This window comes from Mirounga angustirostris, unplaced genomic scaffold (genome assembly GCF_029215605.1).
Source record: "Mirounga angustirostris isolate CCGP_5_RB_7025 unplaced genomic scaffold, mMirAng1.0.hap1 SCAF_1, whole genome shotgun sequence".
Classification (NCBI taxonomy): Eukaryota; Metazoa; Chordata; class Mammalia; order Carnivora; family Phocidae; genus Mirounga; species Mirounga angustirostris.
This window is the reverse complement of record NW_026991709.1, coordinates 4,955,595-4,971,535: the sequence shown is the minus strand read 5'-3', so window position 1 is coordinate 4,971,535 and position 15,941 is coordinate 4,955,595. Positions and strand designations below refer to the sequence as shown.

At 51.5% G+C, this 15,941-nt stretch overlaps 1 protein-coding gene and 1 non-coding gene across 8 annotated transcripts in view; one reads left to right on the top strand and one right to left on the bottom strand.

The window, feature by feature from the left end:
• The window catches only part of BACE2 (beta-secretase 2), a 98,766-nt gene that overhangs the window by 50,369 nt on the left and 32,456 nt on the right, over nt 1-15,941 (top strand). For 2 of the 7 annotated variants that reach the window (XM_064578691.1, XM_045902427.3), the window contains 5 exons: nt 1,029-1,157; nt 2,333-2,467; nt 4,066-4,167; nt 8,925-9,074; nt 14,201-14,369. In XM_064578691.1, the coding sequence (XP_064434761.1) occupies nt 1,029-1,157; nt 2,333-2,467; nt 4,066-4,167; nt 8,925-9,074; nt 14,201-14,369 (685 nt within the window). Of the gene's footprint in view, nt 1-1,028; nt 1,158-2,332; nt 2,468-4,065; nt 4,168-8,924; nt 9,153-14,030; nt 14,370-15,941 lie in introns of those variants that run through there. The other 5 variants (XM_064578700.1, XM_045902429.3, XR_010407454.1 and 2 more) reach the window with 4 other exon arrangements.
• Nucleotides 734-835, bottom strand: LOC123835016 (U6 spliceosomal RNA). The gene has a single exon (XR_006788579.1). It is a non-coding gene; the product is annotated as a U6 spliceosomal RNA (small nuclear RNA).

Sequence of the window (15,941 nt, the reverse complement as noted above, 5' to 3'; positions counted from 1 at the left end):
AGGAAGCCAGACGCAACCGAGTTAAATAAGTGGGAAGATTTCTACCTGCTAATGGGCTGTGGTCTTACTCCCTCCAGAGTTACAGTTTTCGTTCCTACAGGCAGTAAATAATAGTCCCGACGTTGACCGCTGGTGGTCAGAACGTGCCCGCAGCGTCTGTACCACTCCAAGTATGTTTCCATCGGGAACCAGCAGCTCAGAGAGATCCAGATATCCCGGGCGTCAAAGCCAAAATTTACACGCAGGTGTCTGACTGGCCCTCGGGACCGGCAGCCCTGGAGGCCCACCCCCAGCTCGGAGCTGCTCGCACAACCACCCCTCTTCCCTTTGAGCCCTGGAGACATGGGGGCGCCCCGAGTGAGTGCTGGCTCCGTGGAAGGAAGGCACAGGCCACTGAGGTCCACTGAACGGTGGCGGCTGGGAATCCGGGGCTTTTCACCCTCAGGGGTGTGGGACTGTTCTTTCCTGCTGTTTTTCTGCTCGCTGGAGGTCAGCGGGGTCTGGGGTCTGAGAGGTCTCGTGCTCAGCACCTGTCATTGGTGTGTGGCAGACGACCGTGGCCGGGAGAGGTGAAGCATGTTTTCTGAAGCCATGAAGGCCGCTCCCAGAGACGCTTCTCTCCTCGCTCTGGCTGAGATGAGAGTCCACCGCCCACGTCGGTGACCCACTTCCACGTCTCGTGCCTGCATCACAGGGCATCGTGGTGATAAGTGGGACGACGTCCTAACTCCCCAGCAATACCGTCTTAGGTTTGCATCTCAGCCTTGCGCAGGGTCCATGCAGATCTTCTCTGTCTCGTTCCAATTGTAGAAGTACTATCTGATTTTTCCAACAGAGTCGTGCACAGAGGGAATGCACTGCGTAGTAGGAAGGTCTGTTGGTTTCTGAATTACTGCCCTTGATCAGAAGCTTGTTTGTTGGTTCACCGTGAAAAGAATTAAATACAAAGAAAACCATTTTGTACCTCATGCCCAGTGTCTGCTTGGGGTCAGTCCTCATCTCAGCTGCTGTTCTTGTATCTCCTGCAGCCGTCAAGTTCCCTGGAGACGTTCTTCGATTCCCTGGTGGCCCAGGCGAAGATACCCGATGTCTTCTCCATGCAGATGTGTGGGGCGGGGCTGCCTGTAGCTGGATCTGGTACCAACGGAGGTAGTCTTGTGGGTATCTTTTAGTCTTAAAGGGGGAAAAAAATCGCAAATCGGGTAGCTTTTCTGTTTTATGAACACCCTGGTGGAAATATTAGACACAGAAGCATACATAAGTACTGTGGAATTTTGATAACCCTTGTTATAGAATCTTTAAAAAAAACTGGGTAAAATTAGGTATTATTTTTATCTTTCCTAATTATCCTGCCAGCCAAAAGATGATTCTCAATGCTTCCCCAAATTCCATTAAAGCTTTTTAAAATGTTTCCCTTGAAGGGTAACTTTTTGGCAGGTGAGGGAGGGGCAAGTGAGGAACCGTAGGGGGTGTGGCAGGTGGGCCTTACCCAGGGTTGGCCGCCAGTTGAGGGAAATGCTGACGGTTTCCTAAATTTGGTGTAGAGACAGGGACACCTGTATATCCTTTCTTTGCACACACACACACACACTCACACACTCACAGCAGAAAGTTTTCTAGTGAAACAGAAACAGATCAAGGCCACCAGCCTTGTGGATGTGCTGAGGCTGTGTCCCCTCGATGGACCCTGCACCCAGATGTCTCAAGCAGGAGGTGACAGGGACAGTGCACGAGAAGGGCCCCTCAGGGCAGGTGCTGACAACCCCCTAGTTATCCAGCTATGAGAAGCAGACACTCAGTTGCTTTCATTTGCTTACACTACACCCGACCTTAATACCTTATTTATCCCCCTTTTCAGGACAGAGGACAGCCTAGGATTTGTGGGGCAATGTTTTATAGTTTTGCAACATGAAATTTTGATGAGGGAAGCTCCTTTGTTTTGCTTTCCATGCAAATGTGTGAGATTGCAAGTCCTCCTCTTGTCTTCCAAGGAACTGAATTCTTGTCCGTCAGCGTGGCTCACTATTTTACTTCATTTGTTTGGGGGCGGATCTCAGTATGGTAAGGCTAGAATTGTAGGTACTTCCTTTATAGAAGGGAAACCACCAGAGCATCTTGATCAGACGAGGATATAAGATTGTTTGCCGTTTGGATACATGGCCCCCAAACGTTCCCTGTTTAATTTTCAAGCATGTATGTTTTGTAACATCATCGTAATGTGCAGGTACTGATTCCAGTGAGGATTCACCTTCTGATTGTATGCTTCTCTGTGTAACCTGTTGATATGCCTCCATATTTTTTCTCTTACACCCGTAAATATTTTTCTTCTCAGGTCCTGGGTGGAATTGAGCCGAGTTTGTACAAGGGAGACATCTGGTATACCCCTATTAAGGAGGAGTGGTATTATCAGATAGAAATTCTCAAGTTGGAAATTGGAGGCCAGAGCCTGAATCTGGACTGCAGAGAGGTATTCACATTGTGATCTCTTTGTGTCTAGGTGCCTGGGTCACTTTACTACTGTAGTTGGGACCCAAATAGGAGATTAGAAGGTAGAGGGATGCCTGGGTAGTGCAGACAGTTAAGCATCTGACTCTTGGTTTTGGCTCAGATCGTGATCTCAGGGTCCTGGGATGGAGCCCCGTGTTGGCTCTGAGCTCAGGGGGAGTCTGCCTGGATTCTCTCCTTTCTCTGCCTGCACGCCCCCCCCGCCCCCGCCACAGTGTGCACGGTCTCTAAAATAAATAAATAAATCTTAAAAGAAAAAATTAGAAGGTACATTACAAGATAAATCAAAGATTCATTACATTAAAAGTTACAGGGGCTTTTTGTATGAAAATAAACTCCTCCTTCCAGAAAACTTGCTTCCTTCCGGTCACTTGGCTTCATAGGGAAAAATTAGCATAAAATGGTGTGTGTGAAGAGCACTGTCCAGCCCCTTTCACTGTTCCCCTGGGCCTGATGTTTCCTGGACTCTGTTTAAGAGGATGGAATAAGCAGGCTTTCATCAGTGCAAGGGCGAAAACGACTAGAAATAAGCAAAAGGAAACTCAAAATAAACCATCAGCTTTATCTTCCATTCATGCCCCCCGCCACTCACCTCTCCCTCCAGGACAAGTGATGCTCTGAAGAGCAGTGTGTCCCGACTGTCCTGACAGGAGGCAGACATGCAGAGCTAGGGCACTGAGTCATACAGGAGCCCCGGTCACACCCTGTCTGCATTGGGCTTACTTGTGGCCATAATGACGTTATGATGAGGACAGCTTGCGGGGGTCCGTCTCCCACAACGTCTGCAGGATGGTTTATAAAAACCGCCAGCATTTCATTCTATTCCTACCTGCCCTCACCTCCTTTCTCACGAACCATCCCCGTCCACCACGGTGCCCATGTGCACAGATGCCTCTGAAACCCATCGGAGCTCAAGAGAGCGGTGTCCCCTCTCACTATGAGAGTGTCCAGTCCTGAGGCCACAGAGCTGGGTTTATTGTCAGAGGCACTTAGTTGCCACTAAAGAATCCAGTGGTAGAATCAAAAGAGAAGGCCTATAATACAACACAAATTCTCGTGTGTGCACACGTGTAAGATCCTCTTCCTGAATGCATCCTAAATTTCCATCCTAAAGTTCCACCCTAAATGCAAGATGGGGTGTCTGTTAAAAAAACTCCATCCTAATTCTCTGTGTCTATTCCTGGGATAATCGTTGATTCTATAGGATTTGTATAAATGGTAATTAATGTGTCATTTCAATCTGGAAAGACAAGGGGGTCTTCCCCCTTTGTTCTTGGGGGCTCCTCGACAGGGACGTCTGGGCACCTCCAAATGGGGAAATGTCTGCATGGGAGAGCTGTTGATTTTGGTCACGTCACTTCCCTTTCCTGGTCTCCGTCTCCTTATCTGGGAAGTGAGAATGTTGGGCTGGTGTCCCAGTTCCAAGACTGGGCAGTGAGTGGAGCTACTGGCGAGATAGGGCTGCCTGAAGTTGTGGATGGCGGACCCACAGTGACAGCGGGCTGGAATCACATTGCATGCCACTCATGCCCTCTCCCTACCAACTCTCCTCTGTTCCAGTATAACGCAGACAAGGCCATCGTGGACAGTGGCACCACACTTCTGCGCCTGCCCCAGAAGGTGTTCAATGCAGTGGTTGAGGCCGTGGCCCGCACGTCTCTGGTGAGTGCTCAGGGTGCTGATAAATCCCGGAGAGCACCAGGTCACGGCCACGTGCTGGGGAGCACTCCTGTGTATTCAAGCAGTCTTCATCTGGGGATTTTGAGGGGTTGGATTTTTTTTTTTAAACTATTACTAAGTCTGGGCGCCTGGGTGGCTCAGTTGGTTAAGCGACTGCCTTCGGCTCAGGTCATGGTCCCGGGGTCCTGGGATCAAGTCCCGCATCGGGCTCCCTGCTCTGCGGGGAGCCTGCTTCTCCCTCTCCCACTCCCCCTGCTTGTGTTCCCTCTCTCGCTGTGCCTCTCTCTGTCAAATAAATAAATAAAATCTTTAAAAAATAAATAAATAAATAAATAAATAAATAAATAAACTATTATTAAGTCTTATAACTTATCACAGCCTTACTCTTAACTAGCAAAGAATTTCTTCACGTTAACCTCAGGGAACTTGGATCTGGAGGTGCCATGCTGTTTACTATTTCAAATAATAGTGTAGTGGATGTAGTACTTTTTTTTTTTTTTTAAGATTTTTTATTTATTTATTTGAGATAGAGCATGAGAAGGGGGAGGGTCAGAGGGAATAGCAGACTCCCCGCTGAGCAGGGAGCCCGATGCGGGACTCGATCCCGGGACTCCAGGATCATGACCTGAGCCGGAGGCAGTCGCTTAACCAACTGAGCCACCCAGGCGCTCAGTACTTTTTTTTTTTTAATCTAAGAAAAAAAGCCTCTTGGTCACATTCTATGTTAAAGGAAATAGTGACCAATGAATATGTTCGTAGCCTTTAAAACAAGAGACACGAGCCCCAAATCATACTTTTTGGCCTTCATCCAGGCTGTGGTGGGATTCTAATTCTTCTGTAAATGTGATTCTCAGAAGACAAAGGTCAATCAGCCAGTATAATAATTACTAAAATCCTGCTCAAGAACAACATGCATTTTGTGAGAAGTGGCTGACAGCATTCCAGTATGGCCCTAACTTTCCAGTTGGTTCTGGGCACCAGGGTAGACCAAAGGCATTGATTGGGAAGAGCACAGCCTCAGGGGTGAGATGGACCCGAATGGGGGCTGGTTTCTGCCGCTCACTAGCTGGGTGCCCGGGGCGGGATTCGGGCCCTCGGAGTCTCCACGTTCTCATCGTGGGGCTGTCGGGAGGGCTGGCGTACGATGCACCCCGCACAGCGGTGCTCTAGAAGGAGAAGCATCTAACGTCCCACCGCGGTTGCTGGTGCTCTTTGTTCGAACGGGAGAAACGTTTCTCTCTGCTTCTTGGGTGTTTTCATAAGCCTTCCTCTGTACAGGGCCATCCTTGCAAGGTCACCAGAAACCAGCATCTCCTGTCCAAAGTCTTTATGCTGGTACTAACGCAGGCCTGACTGTCCCACGACTCCGCTGGCCGAATTCAGAGAATGATGGGGCGATGCATAGCGGTGCTTTGTTACAGGTTCTAGCAGGAGCAGGGGAAGGAGGAAGGGGCGTTTGGTTGTCCTGAGCCAGACTTCAGAGGTCTGAAACTGCTGTGGGAAGAGCAGCAAGTGAACTAAGAGAACGGACAGGAGCAGTGAAAAGGAAGTAGCTCAGAGGCCCCTTTTTGAGCTTGAAAGGACTTCAGGGCAGCAGTGGTCCAAAAGCCAGAGGAAAGCTCCTGTCTTGTCTCATATCTGCTGAATCAGAAAAAATGGCAAGGAAAGTTTTTAGTGCCCTAAATTCAGAATGCTGGCTGAAAATCAGACCATGCTTAAAATATGGAGCCATATGCTGATTTTCTTCAGTAGTGAAAATGTCCTCAGCAGACCTGACACGAGCATCTTCAGACGGAGTATTCTGGGCTGCAAGTGTGTGAGGACCATCCCGCAGAAATGCTCAAGGGCGTGCGGGTGAGCCTGGCTCGCCCTTGGCCAGCCCCGCCTCTGCAGAGCCCGTGGGGTGTCACAGCCCGTGGTCGGTGGTGACTGACTTTATAAGAAAACCACGAGGTAGGAGGAGTGGGATTACAGAATTTGTTTGCCTTATCTAAAATTAATCCTCTGATTTCAGAGCCTGTGTCAGGAAGGGGAGGACCCGGGAAGGTTCTCTGTCTTGGGCAAGAAAAGCCCAGCCAGGGCGGACAGGGTCCCTGTGTCCGCGTGCCTGGTCCAAAGATGGGCATGTTCTTTCTCACCTATCGAGTAGCGTTTCTTTCTGGTTAAGGGAATAACCTGGCTTTGGGGAATTAAATGCAGTGCATATGTTGGGCTCTGTCTCCTGGCCTGGTTTGTTCAGACGGGATTTTAGGAATGCATGGTTTATAGGTCTGTATTTTGAAACGGAGTTCTGTATATGGCAGAGACCCGGGCTCCCTCTCCTCATAGCTGCAGCGCCCTTGTGCTTGGCCCAGCGCTCCCCCATCTGTAAAATCCAGACGCAGGATGACACCTGCTTTAGGATGACTTCTGACTCTGAACTCCGTGATCTGAGGGTCAAAACCGTCCTCCAAGGACACGTGGCTTAGCCTCCGGGGAGGCCCTTGGACTCAGAGACGCCTCTTTCGAGGCAGATGGTCCCCCATCCGATTCAGAGCTGTGCCCCTTAGGTGAGTTTCCGGGCCTGATCCCTCATCTGCAAATTGGGGCTGCCCATGGGCACTGATGTTGGGCTCCCTGTCCTGGGCGCAGGCCCACCCAACCTCACCTTAGCTCATCCTTATGTCCAGCAAATGCCTGCACCACTCTATTGACTCATCTGCCCGCTGATACATAGTACAAATCGACTTAACTTTTACAAAAGGTAAAAATATATTAACGCCAACATTAGACATGTTACAGATCACTGACGGTTTCATAATGGATGGTCCATGTAATGGGTGAAAACCCCAGGGCGTTTTCTCCCCACTGTCTGGTCCTGGAGGGAGGGACGGATGGACGGAGCGACGAGGGCACGCAAGCTCGCACCTGCCGTGTATGGTCCCACAGCACACAGCACTCAGCGTTCATCCAGTGATGCTCCGATTCCTCAGTTGCCCTGCTTGGTCTCCGCACCATCCCCGCTTACCTGTCTTACCTTCCCTCCACTTCCATAGCACCCTCCTTCCTGGACTTCCTGGCCCTACGCCCTCTTCGTGGGTGTGTCCTTTGCCCACCCATCCAGGGTGGATCCTGGGCCCCTCCCTTCTCCCTGTATCCTCTCTAAAGGGATTCCCTCGGTGCCACATCAACACTTCCCACCCACCCTTAGTTACTCTCGAGTGGGCCTGACTAGACAGGAGTTTAGACTCAAGAACCAGTGGCCTATGTGAATCCCATTTGGACTCCTAAATCACACCCGGCTTGCCACAAAGCTCAGATCTCTGACACATGATCTCTGATGAAGACGCCAAGGCCACCAGGATACCCTCTGTCCCCCATCTCCTGCTCCTTCCCGTTGGTCGCACTGGCCTCCACGGCTGCCATCTGTTTTCTCCAGTGAGGCAGCTTCCGTGCTCGGCCCGCCCTCCTTCAAATTCATCTCCTAGGGCTCCCTGGCCCTTAGCTCAGCTCAGCTTCCTGGGGATGCTCCCTTGACAGTCACTTCTTACTCCACGTCAGTGCTCTCCTAGCTCCGCCCCATCATATACCCTCCGAGCTCTGTCCCATCCCTTGCTCTCCTGGCCCCGCCCCATCCCCTGCTTTCCTGGCCCCGCCCCATCCCCCTGCTCTCCTGGCTCCGCCCCGTCCCCTGCCCACCTGGCTCTCTTGGCCCCGCCCCATCCCTTGCACTCCTAGCTCCTCCCCATCCCATCCTTCCCTAGCTCCGCCTACCCATACACTCCTACCTCCATCGCATACACTATTAGCAGGTGCAGGACAGGTCGGGTCTGCTCAGGAACCTTCCCTTGCTCTGGTGAGATAGTGGGAGTTATTTGTAGTTAATTGGAGAATTTAGCGACTAGTGCGCATGTGCAGGTGGCATCGCTCATTGTCAGGTTCAGCAGACCCCTGCTGGGAGGCTGAGGTGGGCACTCTGTGTTCTTGACTGTTCATTTTTCCCACAGCTATTTCCCGAGTCTCTCCTGTGGGCTAGGTGTTAGAACTGTAAGGCGAGCAGACAATACATCTCTGTTCTTTGAGGACTCAGATTGTAGTGCAGGAAAGAGAATGTAAGCAGTTGCACCCATAAATGTCACATTACAGCTGCTACGAGGGAAAGAGCAAGGCGAGAGCTCTGTGGCAGGTAATCAGCACGGTGGGGAGGGCTTCCTGGAAGGTGGTATCTGAGCTGATGTCTGGAGGAGGAGAAAGATATTCCAGAAGAGCAGAGAGCCCGCGCAGGGCTCTGCACCAGGAGGACGAGTGCTGTGCTCGGAATTCAGAGCCCCAAAAGGGTCTGGAGGGCCACATATCGGATGTATTCTCTCTTCTAAAGGGCCATTGCCCGCTACTGAGGCCTTGGGCACATTGCTTCAGCTCTGTGTGCTCTGGTTTCCTCATCTGTAATGTGGGGCGCGGGGGTGCCGCTCCTGGGCCGCTGGGGCTTTTCGAGGACTAAAGTCATCAGTGCTGCAGAGGGTTTACAGCGGTGCCTGGCACCGGTCGGTACTCTGCGTGCCTGCCTGTGCCTAATCTTGATAGCTGTGGATTTGTCATCACCGGTCCCTTCCAGAGGACGGCTGTCTCCACCGCGCCGTCCAAAGGAAACATTGTTTACCGCCGCAGGCATCTGGCGAGGTGATGAGGGGAGCTGGGAGCCATTTCCTGTTGATGTGCCAGACTAGTCCTGGCTTCTCATGTGATCTCCTTTTGTCCAGATTCCAGAATTCTCTGATGGTTTCTGGACTGGGTCCCAGCTGGCTTGCTGGACGAATTCTGAGACACCTTGGTCTTACTTCCCTAAAATCTCCATCTACCTGAGAGACGAGAACTCCAGCCAGTCGTTCCGTGTAACCATCCTGCCTCAGGTATGAACTGGCACCTGTGCTTTTCTCCGGGAACACGCACCACGCCGAAGTGAGGCGCTTCGTGCCTCATGCGCCTAGGTAGGTAGCATAGTGGTGCTGTGGGACGGCCGAGAAACCGGGCGGCCCTCATCAACGAGCCTGCACCCCTGCTTGGGCGTGCACCCCTGCTCGGGAGTCTGGGCAGGCCCGCTGCTCTGAGCACGCTGCGCGCACGGGGCCCAGGCAGCCCAGACCCTGGGCTGGGGAAGTGGACCTACCTCCCAGCAGGAGAGGCCGGCTGCGTGGTCCCATCCCAAGGGCCTGGCAACGGGGAAGGCCGGGAATGGAGGACATTTGTGCAGCATCCATCAGAGCACCAAAATACATTCTTTTATTTATCTTAAAGATTTTATTTATTTGAGAGAGAGAACGAGAGAGCACAAGCAGGGGGAGCAGCAGAGGGAGAGGGAGAAGCAGACTCCCCGCTGAGCAGGAAACCTGACAGGGACCTCGATCCCAGGACCCCAGGACCATGACCCGAGCTGAAGGCAGATGCTTAACCAACTGAGCCACCCAGGTGCCCCCCAATATGTGCTTTTTAAAAGGAGAATAAAACTGGACCCTCAGAGAGATGAAGACATCCTTTTGTTTTCCATATTCAATAAGTCACTGGCTCCTTTCTCCTCCTAAGCTTCTAATCAAACAAAGCGTGTTCTGCCCTGCTCAGTCATGCTTCTCACCTCCTCCCGGTTCCGGAGGCTCTCAGGTCCCTTATTGCACCCCTCCGGGAACCTCCAAGTATGCTCCGTGTAGCCCAGTCCCCTCCTTTCTGCCCTTAAAGCCATTGCCAGATGATCTTCCTAGGTGGCATCTTCCAGCCTGCTGTCCCTGCTGTGAGCCATCAGTGAGTCCCCACTCGGTGCATACTGATGTCCTTACTCCCTGTGGCTCTCGGTCCTCACTGGACCCTTCCACGCCCTTGACCTGCCACTCACCAGTCAGTGTCCTCCCAGGCTTCATGCTAGCTCACTCTCCTGACCTTTACTTCTGCCACCGCCCCCCCGCCAGAAATGCCCTCTCCTCCCCCACTCCCTCTGCATATCCAGATTCTTCCCATCCTTCAAGATCCAACTCAAACAACCCCTCTTTTGTTGAACCTCTCCTGAGCAGAATAACCCGTTTGTGAGCCTGCCCTTCAGACTCCTAATGCATGCTTCCTAGTCTACTCATCCCACAGGCAGTCACCCCTTTAGGGGGTATTTTATACTGTTGCCTTTTTCGTTGGACTTCTGTTTTCTTTAAAAGCACATACACACACTTACAGTTCTTCCTCCGTTACGTTAATTCCTTGCAGAGGAGAACCATGAGATCGGAGATCCTTGCTCCTTCCCTGGCACGAGCGTGCATGGAGACTAGTGTGTAATCACTGTTTTTTTGAACAGACAGATCAATGTGTCTTTGTCGTGATTTGGTGACTTTGGGACGAAGGGTGGGATTGGGGGATAGGGAAGGAGGAATGATTTCAGAAGTAAAAAGGAAGTGATAATGCTGCCTTTTCCCTTCTCCACTTTATACGTGGAATGGGGGGTTACTGGGGAAGAGCCTGAGAGCCTCAGGAGAAAACACGGCTGGACAGAGGACACGCTGACCGAGGCTTGAGTTACATGCTCAAGTTACATGCTCAGCTCCGCCCCTGACTCAACGCTGTAACGTGGAGCAGATCACTGAGCCCTTTCTCCGTCTGTCCCTTTAACTATAAAGGGAGGAATCGTAGTACTTGCCAAAGAAATTTTCACTGCACACAGTGATATGTTTCCTGCATCTTTAAAATAATTGCTCTTTATGATGAAATCTTGGCCAGTCGAGCAGCACGATTTGGACAGTATTTCCTCAGTGTGGTTTGTAACTAAAGTTGAAGCCTAGCTTCAGGACAGAGGTGAGCGTGTGATCGTAAATAAATGGCGGGGGCGTTGGTTGGCAGAATCAGGGACTCGTAAGATGCAGGAGAAAACAGGCATTCTGGGGAAAATCTACGACGTCCAGGGCGGGTAGTAGCCGCCAGAGCTGGAAGGTGACTGGGGCTCGGCAGCTGGTTCCAGGACCGAGCACGGGCCGGGGGCGGGAATCCAATGAGGGAGGCTTGGGAGTGTTGCCTTTAATTTTTGTTATCTGTGCGTGAGAATCCATTATTATTCTCACGAGACTCTAGATATTTTTTGGTTGGCTTTGACAAGTTCACATTTTTGGTTTTTAAAAATCTGCTTCCCCTGCTGTTTTCCTGATTTCTTACTCAACATTCCCCTTCCCTTTTCTTTCCATCGCCTCCTTGGAAAAGGGCTTGGATGGGCAGTTGTGAACCATCCTGTGCCGATAACCTCACAAGTTCTGTATGTCACTGACACAGCCCTTGGGGTCAGCGCTGGGGGGTCACCTCCCAACGCCGCAGTTCTGCCTGCCTGCCCCCCTCGCCCTAACGTTTAGGGCAATCATCAGGGCTCCTTCCCAGAATAGGGCCCGTGTCCAGGACCTTTCTGGCATCAGCAGGACTAGATGGGCATATGCTTGCTGGTGCAGAAAAGAGTTGTGTCAAAGGCAGTTATCTTAAATTTTGTCTGTCTGCACTCTTTCCCAAAAACACATGAGCTGCATCTTTTTTGGCCCGTTGACAAAAGCAGCCCCCAACCCCAGCCACGGGCAAATTCTGGTTTTCTTTTCCACATAACCCTAAAAATGTAAATAATTTCAGTCTATCACTGGTTGGTCTATTTGTGCTATTTTAGTTGAAGACAGACAGTTTATTCTGAGATTTAGCAATACTTCAGCTTTCCCCAGCTTGTTACAGCATCTACAGTCTGGAACTTTCATTGGCAGTCAGCTGGGACACACAAGGAGTAAAAGATACAAATTCGGTCTGCATATTTTTGCATCAATATCCTCAGTTACGCGATAGGTGATAATTGATTGGGTTTTATTATAGAATTAGTTCCTTCAAAGGCCGGGGTGTGTTTGTGTGTGTGTCCACGTACGTTCCTAGGGCTTGCTTACAGACCCTTAGGTGAAGGTGCTGTGGTGGAAGGTCAGTGATCCCCTGCCTTTGCCTAATTTGAGTTAATCGTGAGAAGTTGGGTCTTTCGTTTGATGCTCATCAAGCTCAGCACCACTCCCTGACATCACCTGCATTGATTGAAACCCTCCTGGGTGCCTCCCCTACCCTCACAGCAGCCGAGGGGCCAGGAGCATAGCGGAGAACAGAATGAATGATTCCTTGCCTCGAAGCGGCGCTTGCAGGCAGACAAACCCGTCGTGGAGGGTTCTCACTGCGGGCACAGTTCTGGACCCAGTAGCTGCTCCATGTCTAGCCATTGATGACGCCAGGAGCTGTCATAGCTCTGTCCTTGCTCACCCCCGCCCTGACAGCCCCTCTCCCTCTCGCCGTCCGGCGCTGGCAAGGGCGGTGAAGTTCATCTTCCTCGGGTGTCAGCCTGATCATATTCTCTTTCTCTAGTACAACTTCTGGTTTCCTTTTCTGCCCAGACGTTAAATAGTGCTCCTGTGTTTCCCTCTCCTCGGGGCTGGTGCTCGGTCCCGCCTCTATGCTGTGGTTTGCCTCCCGGCTGCACCCCTCCCTTGTCACCCTGGTGCAGCCCCTCCCTGCCGCACCCTCTAAAAATCCCCACCCCTCCCACTCCCTCCGGCCACAATGCTCCGGGCTCCCAGCCTCTCCCTCCGTAATCTTTCTTGCGCTTTTACCCCCTTAGGGCTGGTCAGTACTCACAAGAAAGTCCTTCTTCCTACTCATTTTGCCCTTTATTGCTTTTTTTCCAGATATTTGGTATTTTGTCTTTCTAAGGCGCTCTATTCTCTTGTTTGCCTGCATTTGAATACTTTGCTGTTAAAACACAAAGGGATTGTTCTCACCAAGCTGACATTGGTTTGCTCCTTGATTAAGTTTTGACTCATTTCCTCACAGGCTCTGCCCCCAGAGGACCTCAAGGGCCATGTGTTGTTGTTGATGGAACATGCACAGCCCGTGGTCCTTATCCTCATGGGAGCTTCCTACGAGGGGGTGCTGGGTCTTCTCCCTGTGACATCTTCTGTCTCTCTGAGGAAATAAGTCATCCTGCTTCCACCCTGCTGCCTACTTTTAAGCTCTCTTTGGCAGAGGATGACAAAGACGGCATCCTGGGGCCAGTTGGGAGCATTGCGGTCTCGCAGGAGAGCAGAGGATGCTAATGGTCTGGAAGCCATGGGGATGGGAGGCGGGATTGGATTCAGATGCCATTTCAAAGGAGGGCCTGCAGCCTCTTGTTATGGTTTCCAGGTGGGGAAAGAGATCCTGGCCTGGTGCTGTAGGGCCTGAGGAAGTGAGTGAATCACAGACCTACTGAAACAGAAGACTTTGAAAAAAAGCAGATTTGGGGAGCCTGTTGAGTGTGGCCAAGGCAGCAAAGATCTGGCTGGAGGTCAAGATTTGGGCATCAGCATAGAGCCCTGGGCTGTGCTTAGGGCCTTGGGGCCACATGGGTCACCTGGGGTGGGCGTGGGGGCAATGGCCACCAGGAGGCTGGAGCCCTGGCGTTCTCTGATGCTTACAGTGAGGAAAGTAAAGTGAATCCTACAAAGGTGTCTGAGAAGGAGCAGCCAGTGTTGGGAGGAGGACGAGACAACCCTTTCTCAGAGGCCAAGGGAAGGAGGAGATTTGAGGGGGAGAGTTAGCTGGTCCACATTACAGTAGAGGGGCCCGTCGCACTCCACATTTACTCACCTGCCCCCTCCCGGGATGGGAATCCTCAAGGGCGTGGGACTGTGTGTTGGTTGCTGGTACTGAGGCATTATCTAGGCCATGCCACGTGCTGGATGGATGGACGGATGGACGGACGGGTGGATGGGTGCCCCTGTGTGTAGTTGCAGGCAACGCACGTGTTTTTATCACTTTCAGGAATGTTTATTCACCATGCTTATGATGTCATCTTCCAGGTGGCAGGGACCCGGCAGGGTGATGTCATCTCCTCCCCTCCCCCCCACCCCCCGCTCCCGCGTCGCCCCACGGCACCTGGGAGGGTTGGACCGCGCTGTGGCCTCGACAGCTTTGTGATGTTGCCAGATTCATGCTTCCCCCTGTCTGTGTGCTCCCTCCTCATAAACAGCTCTACATCCAGCCCATGATGGGGGCGGGCCTGAATTATGAATGTTACCGGTTCGGCATTTCACCTTCCACGAACGCGCTGGTGATCGGTGCTACCGTGATGGAGGGCTTCTACGTGATCTTCGACAGAGCTCGGAAAAGGGTGGGCTTTGCGGCCAGCCCCTGTGCAGGTAAGAGGTGCGCGCGCTGGACGGGAGCCCCAGCTGGAGTACTCGACGTCCGTTCACTGACTTGGGAGCAACTGTTGATGATGGGTCAGTTGCCTTTGAATTGTTTCCCACAGGCCCGTTATCCGTGGTGGGTGGTATCAGTAAGACTCACGGCAGGATGCAGAGAGGAGGAAATGAGTCCCTCCGTGTAAAACATTTAGTCCCGTGCTTGACACATGGCAAATGCGTGATCGACGTTAGTATTGTGATTATTTCTCACTTTAAAGTTAAGATGGTATCTCACACCACAGAGTAAAGAGGCCTTGGGGAAGAATTACAGTTTTTTGATAGGGAAATTAAAACAAATAAAGATTCATGAGTAAGCTATGTATTTTTTTTTCCATCAAAGCAATCTTCGTTGTGCAATAAGAAGTAAATGCCTATCATTGCTATTTCTTGAAATCCTAAAATGATGAGATCAAGGAGCGTGTTTTTCTCCCAGAACCCCTTTGAAGAGCTGGTTTGGGGGTGAGTTAGCAGCATTGCTCTGCGATGCTGAGCTTGAAGGTTGGGCCAGTGTTCAGGGAAACCACAGGAGAGAGGGCAGGAAAGGTGATGGGTGGGTAAACCCCCAAACTCGAAAATGTCTGTAGATGAACAGTTTGCTAGGATGGCGTGTCCACATAGTGCAAGGTTTACTGGGAGGGTCGGGTACCTCCGGCAGAAAAGGCCAGTCCTAGATGTGGGCATGAGCTGGGATCGCTGGGGACGCATGGAGAGCGCATGACCAGGCAGTGGGATTTCAGGGGACCGACAGATCCTGGCATGTGGGATTCAGAGTTGGCGGGTAACATGCCAATGGAGAGAAAAATTAAGCACATGTGAGACAGCCAAGAGGTGGGACAGGAGAATATGAGAGGCTGTGGGTTGAGACATGGGTCCCCACGCAGTGCGGGGAGGGAGGTGTGAATTTGATGGAACACTCAGGATAGTGACCCACAGGCAGGAATGCTGGCTGAGCCGGTCGCCCTGACCCTGACCGGACCTTCACTGGGATCTAAAACCAACGGGGAAGTCTGGGAGAGAGCCATGGAGATTGGGGGGCGGGGGGGGGGCCAGGTTGTGCAGGCCAAATGTCAGATGATCTCAGTTGATTTATTCCAGAGGGAGACATTTCAGGTCTTATTTACTATCCAACTTGCGGTGGTAAAATGGGAATCCTGGTAAATAAAGCAGGTCAGTCATGCTTCCTATCCTTGTTTGGACACACGGGCATTCCCAGAGGGTGAAATAACAATTTGGAGAGTGGGAGGAGATGCATATCAAAGGGAAAATTTACATCTGGAATATTAGTCCAACTCATATGCTGCATAAATAAAAGCACCCAACACCATGTACATACTTGATTGTTGCAAATCCCTTCTTAAGTGTTAACGCCGTGCTTTCTCGCTCTGCATTGGTGAACGGGCTTGGAATCCTTGGGGCTTGTCATTTTGTCATCTTTGTCGGGAGTGAATGTTTACCTCTCAGAGTGCATTAACTGTTTTTAGCCTGGGAGGTATCCCTGGAGAGACCTTCCTCTGTGGCGTTACT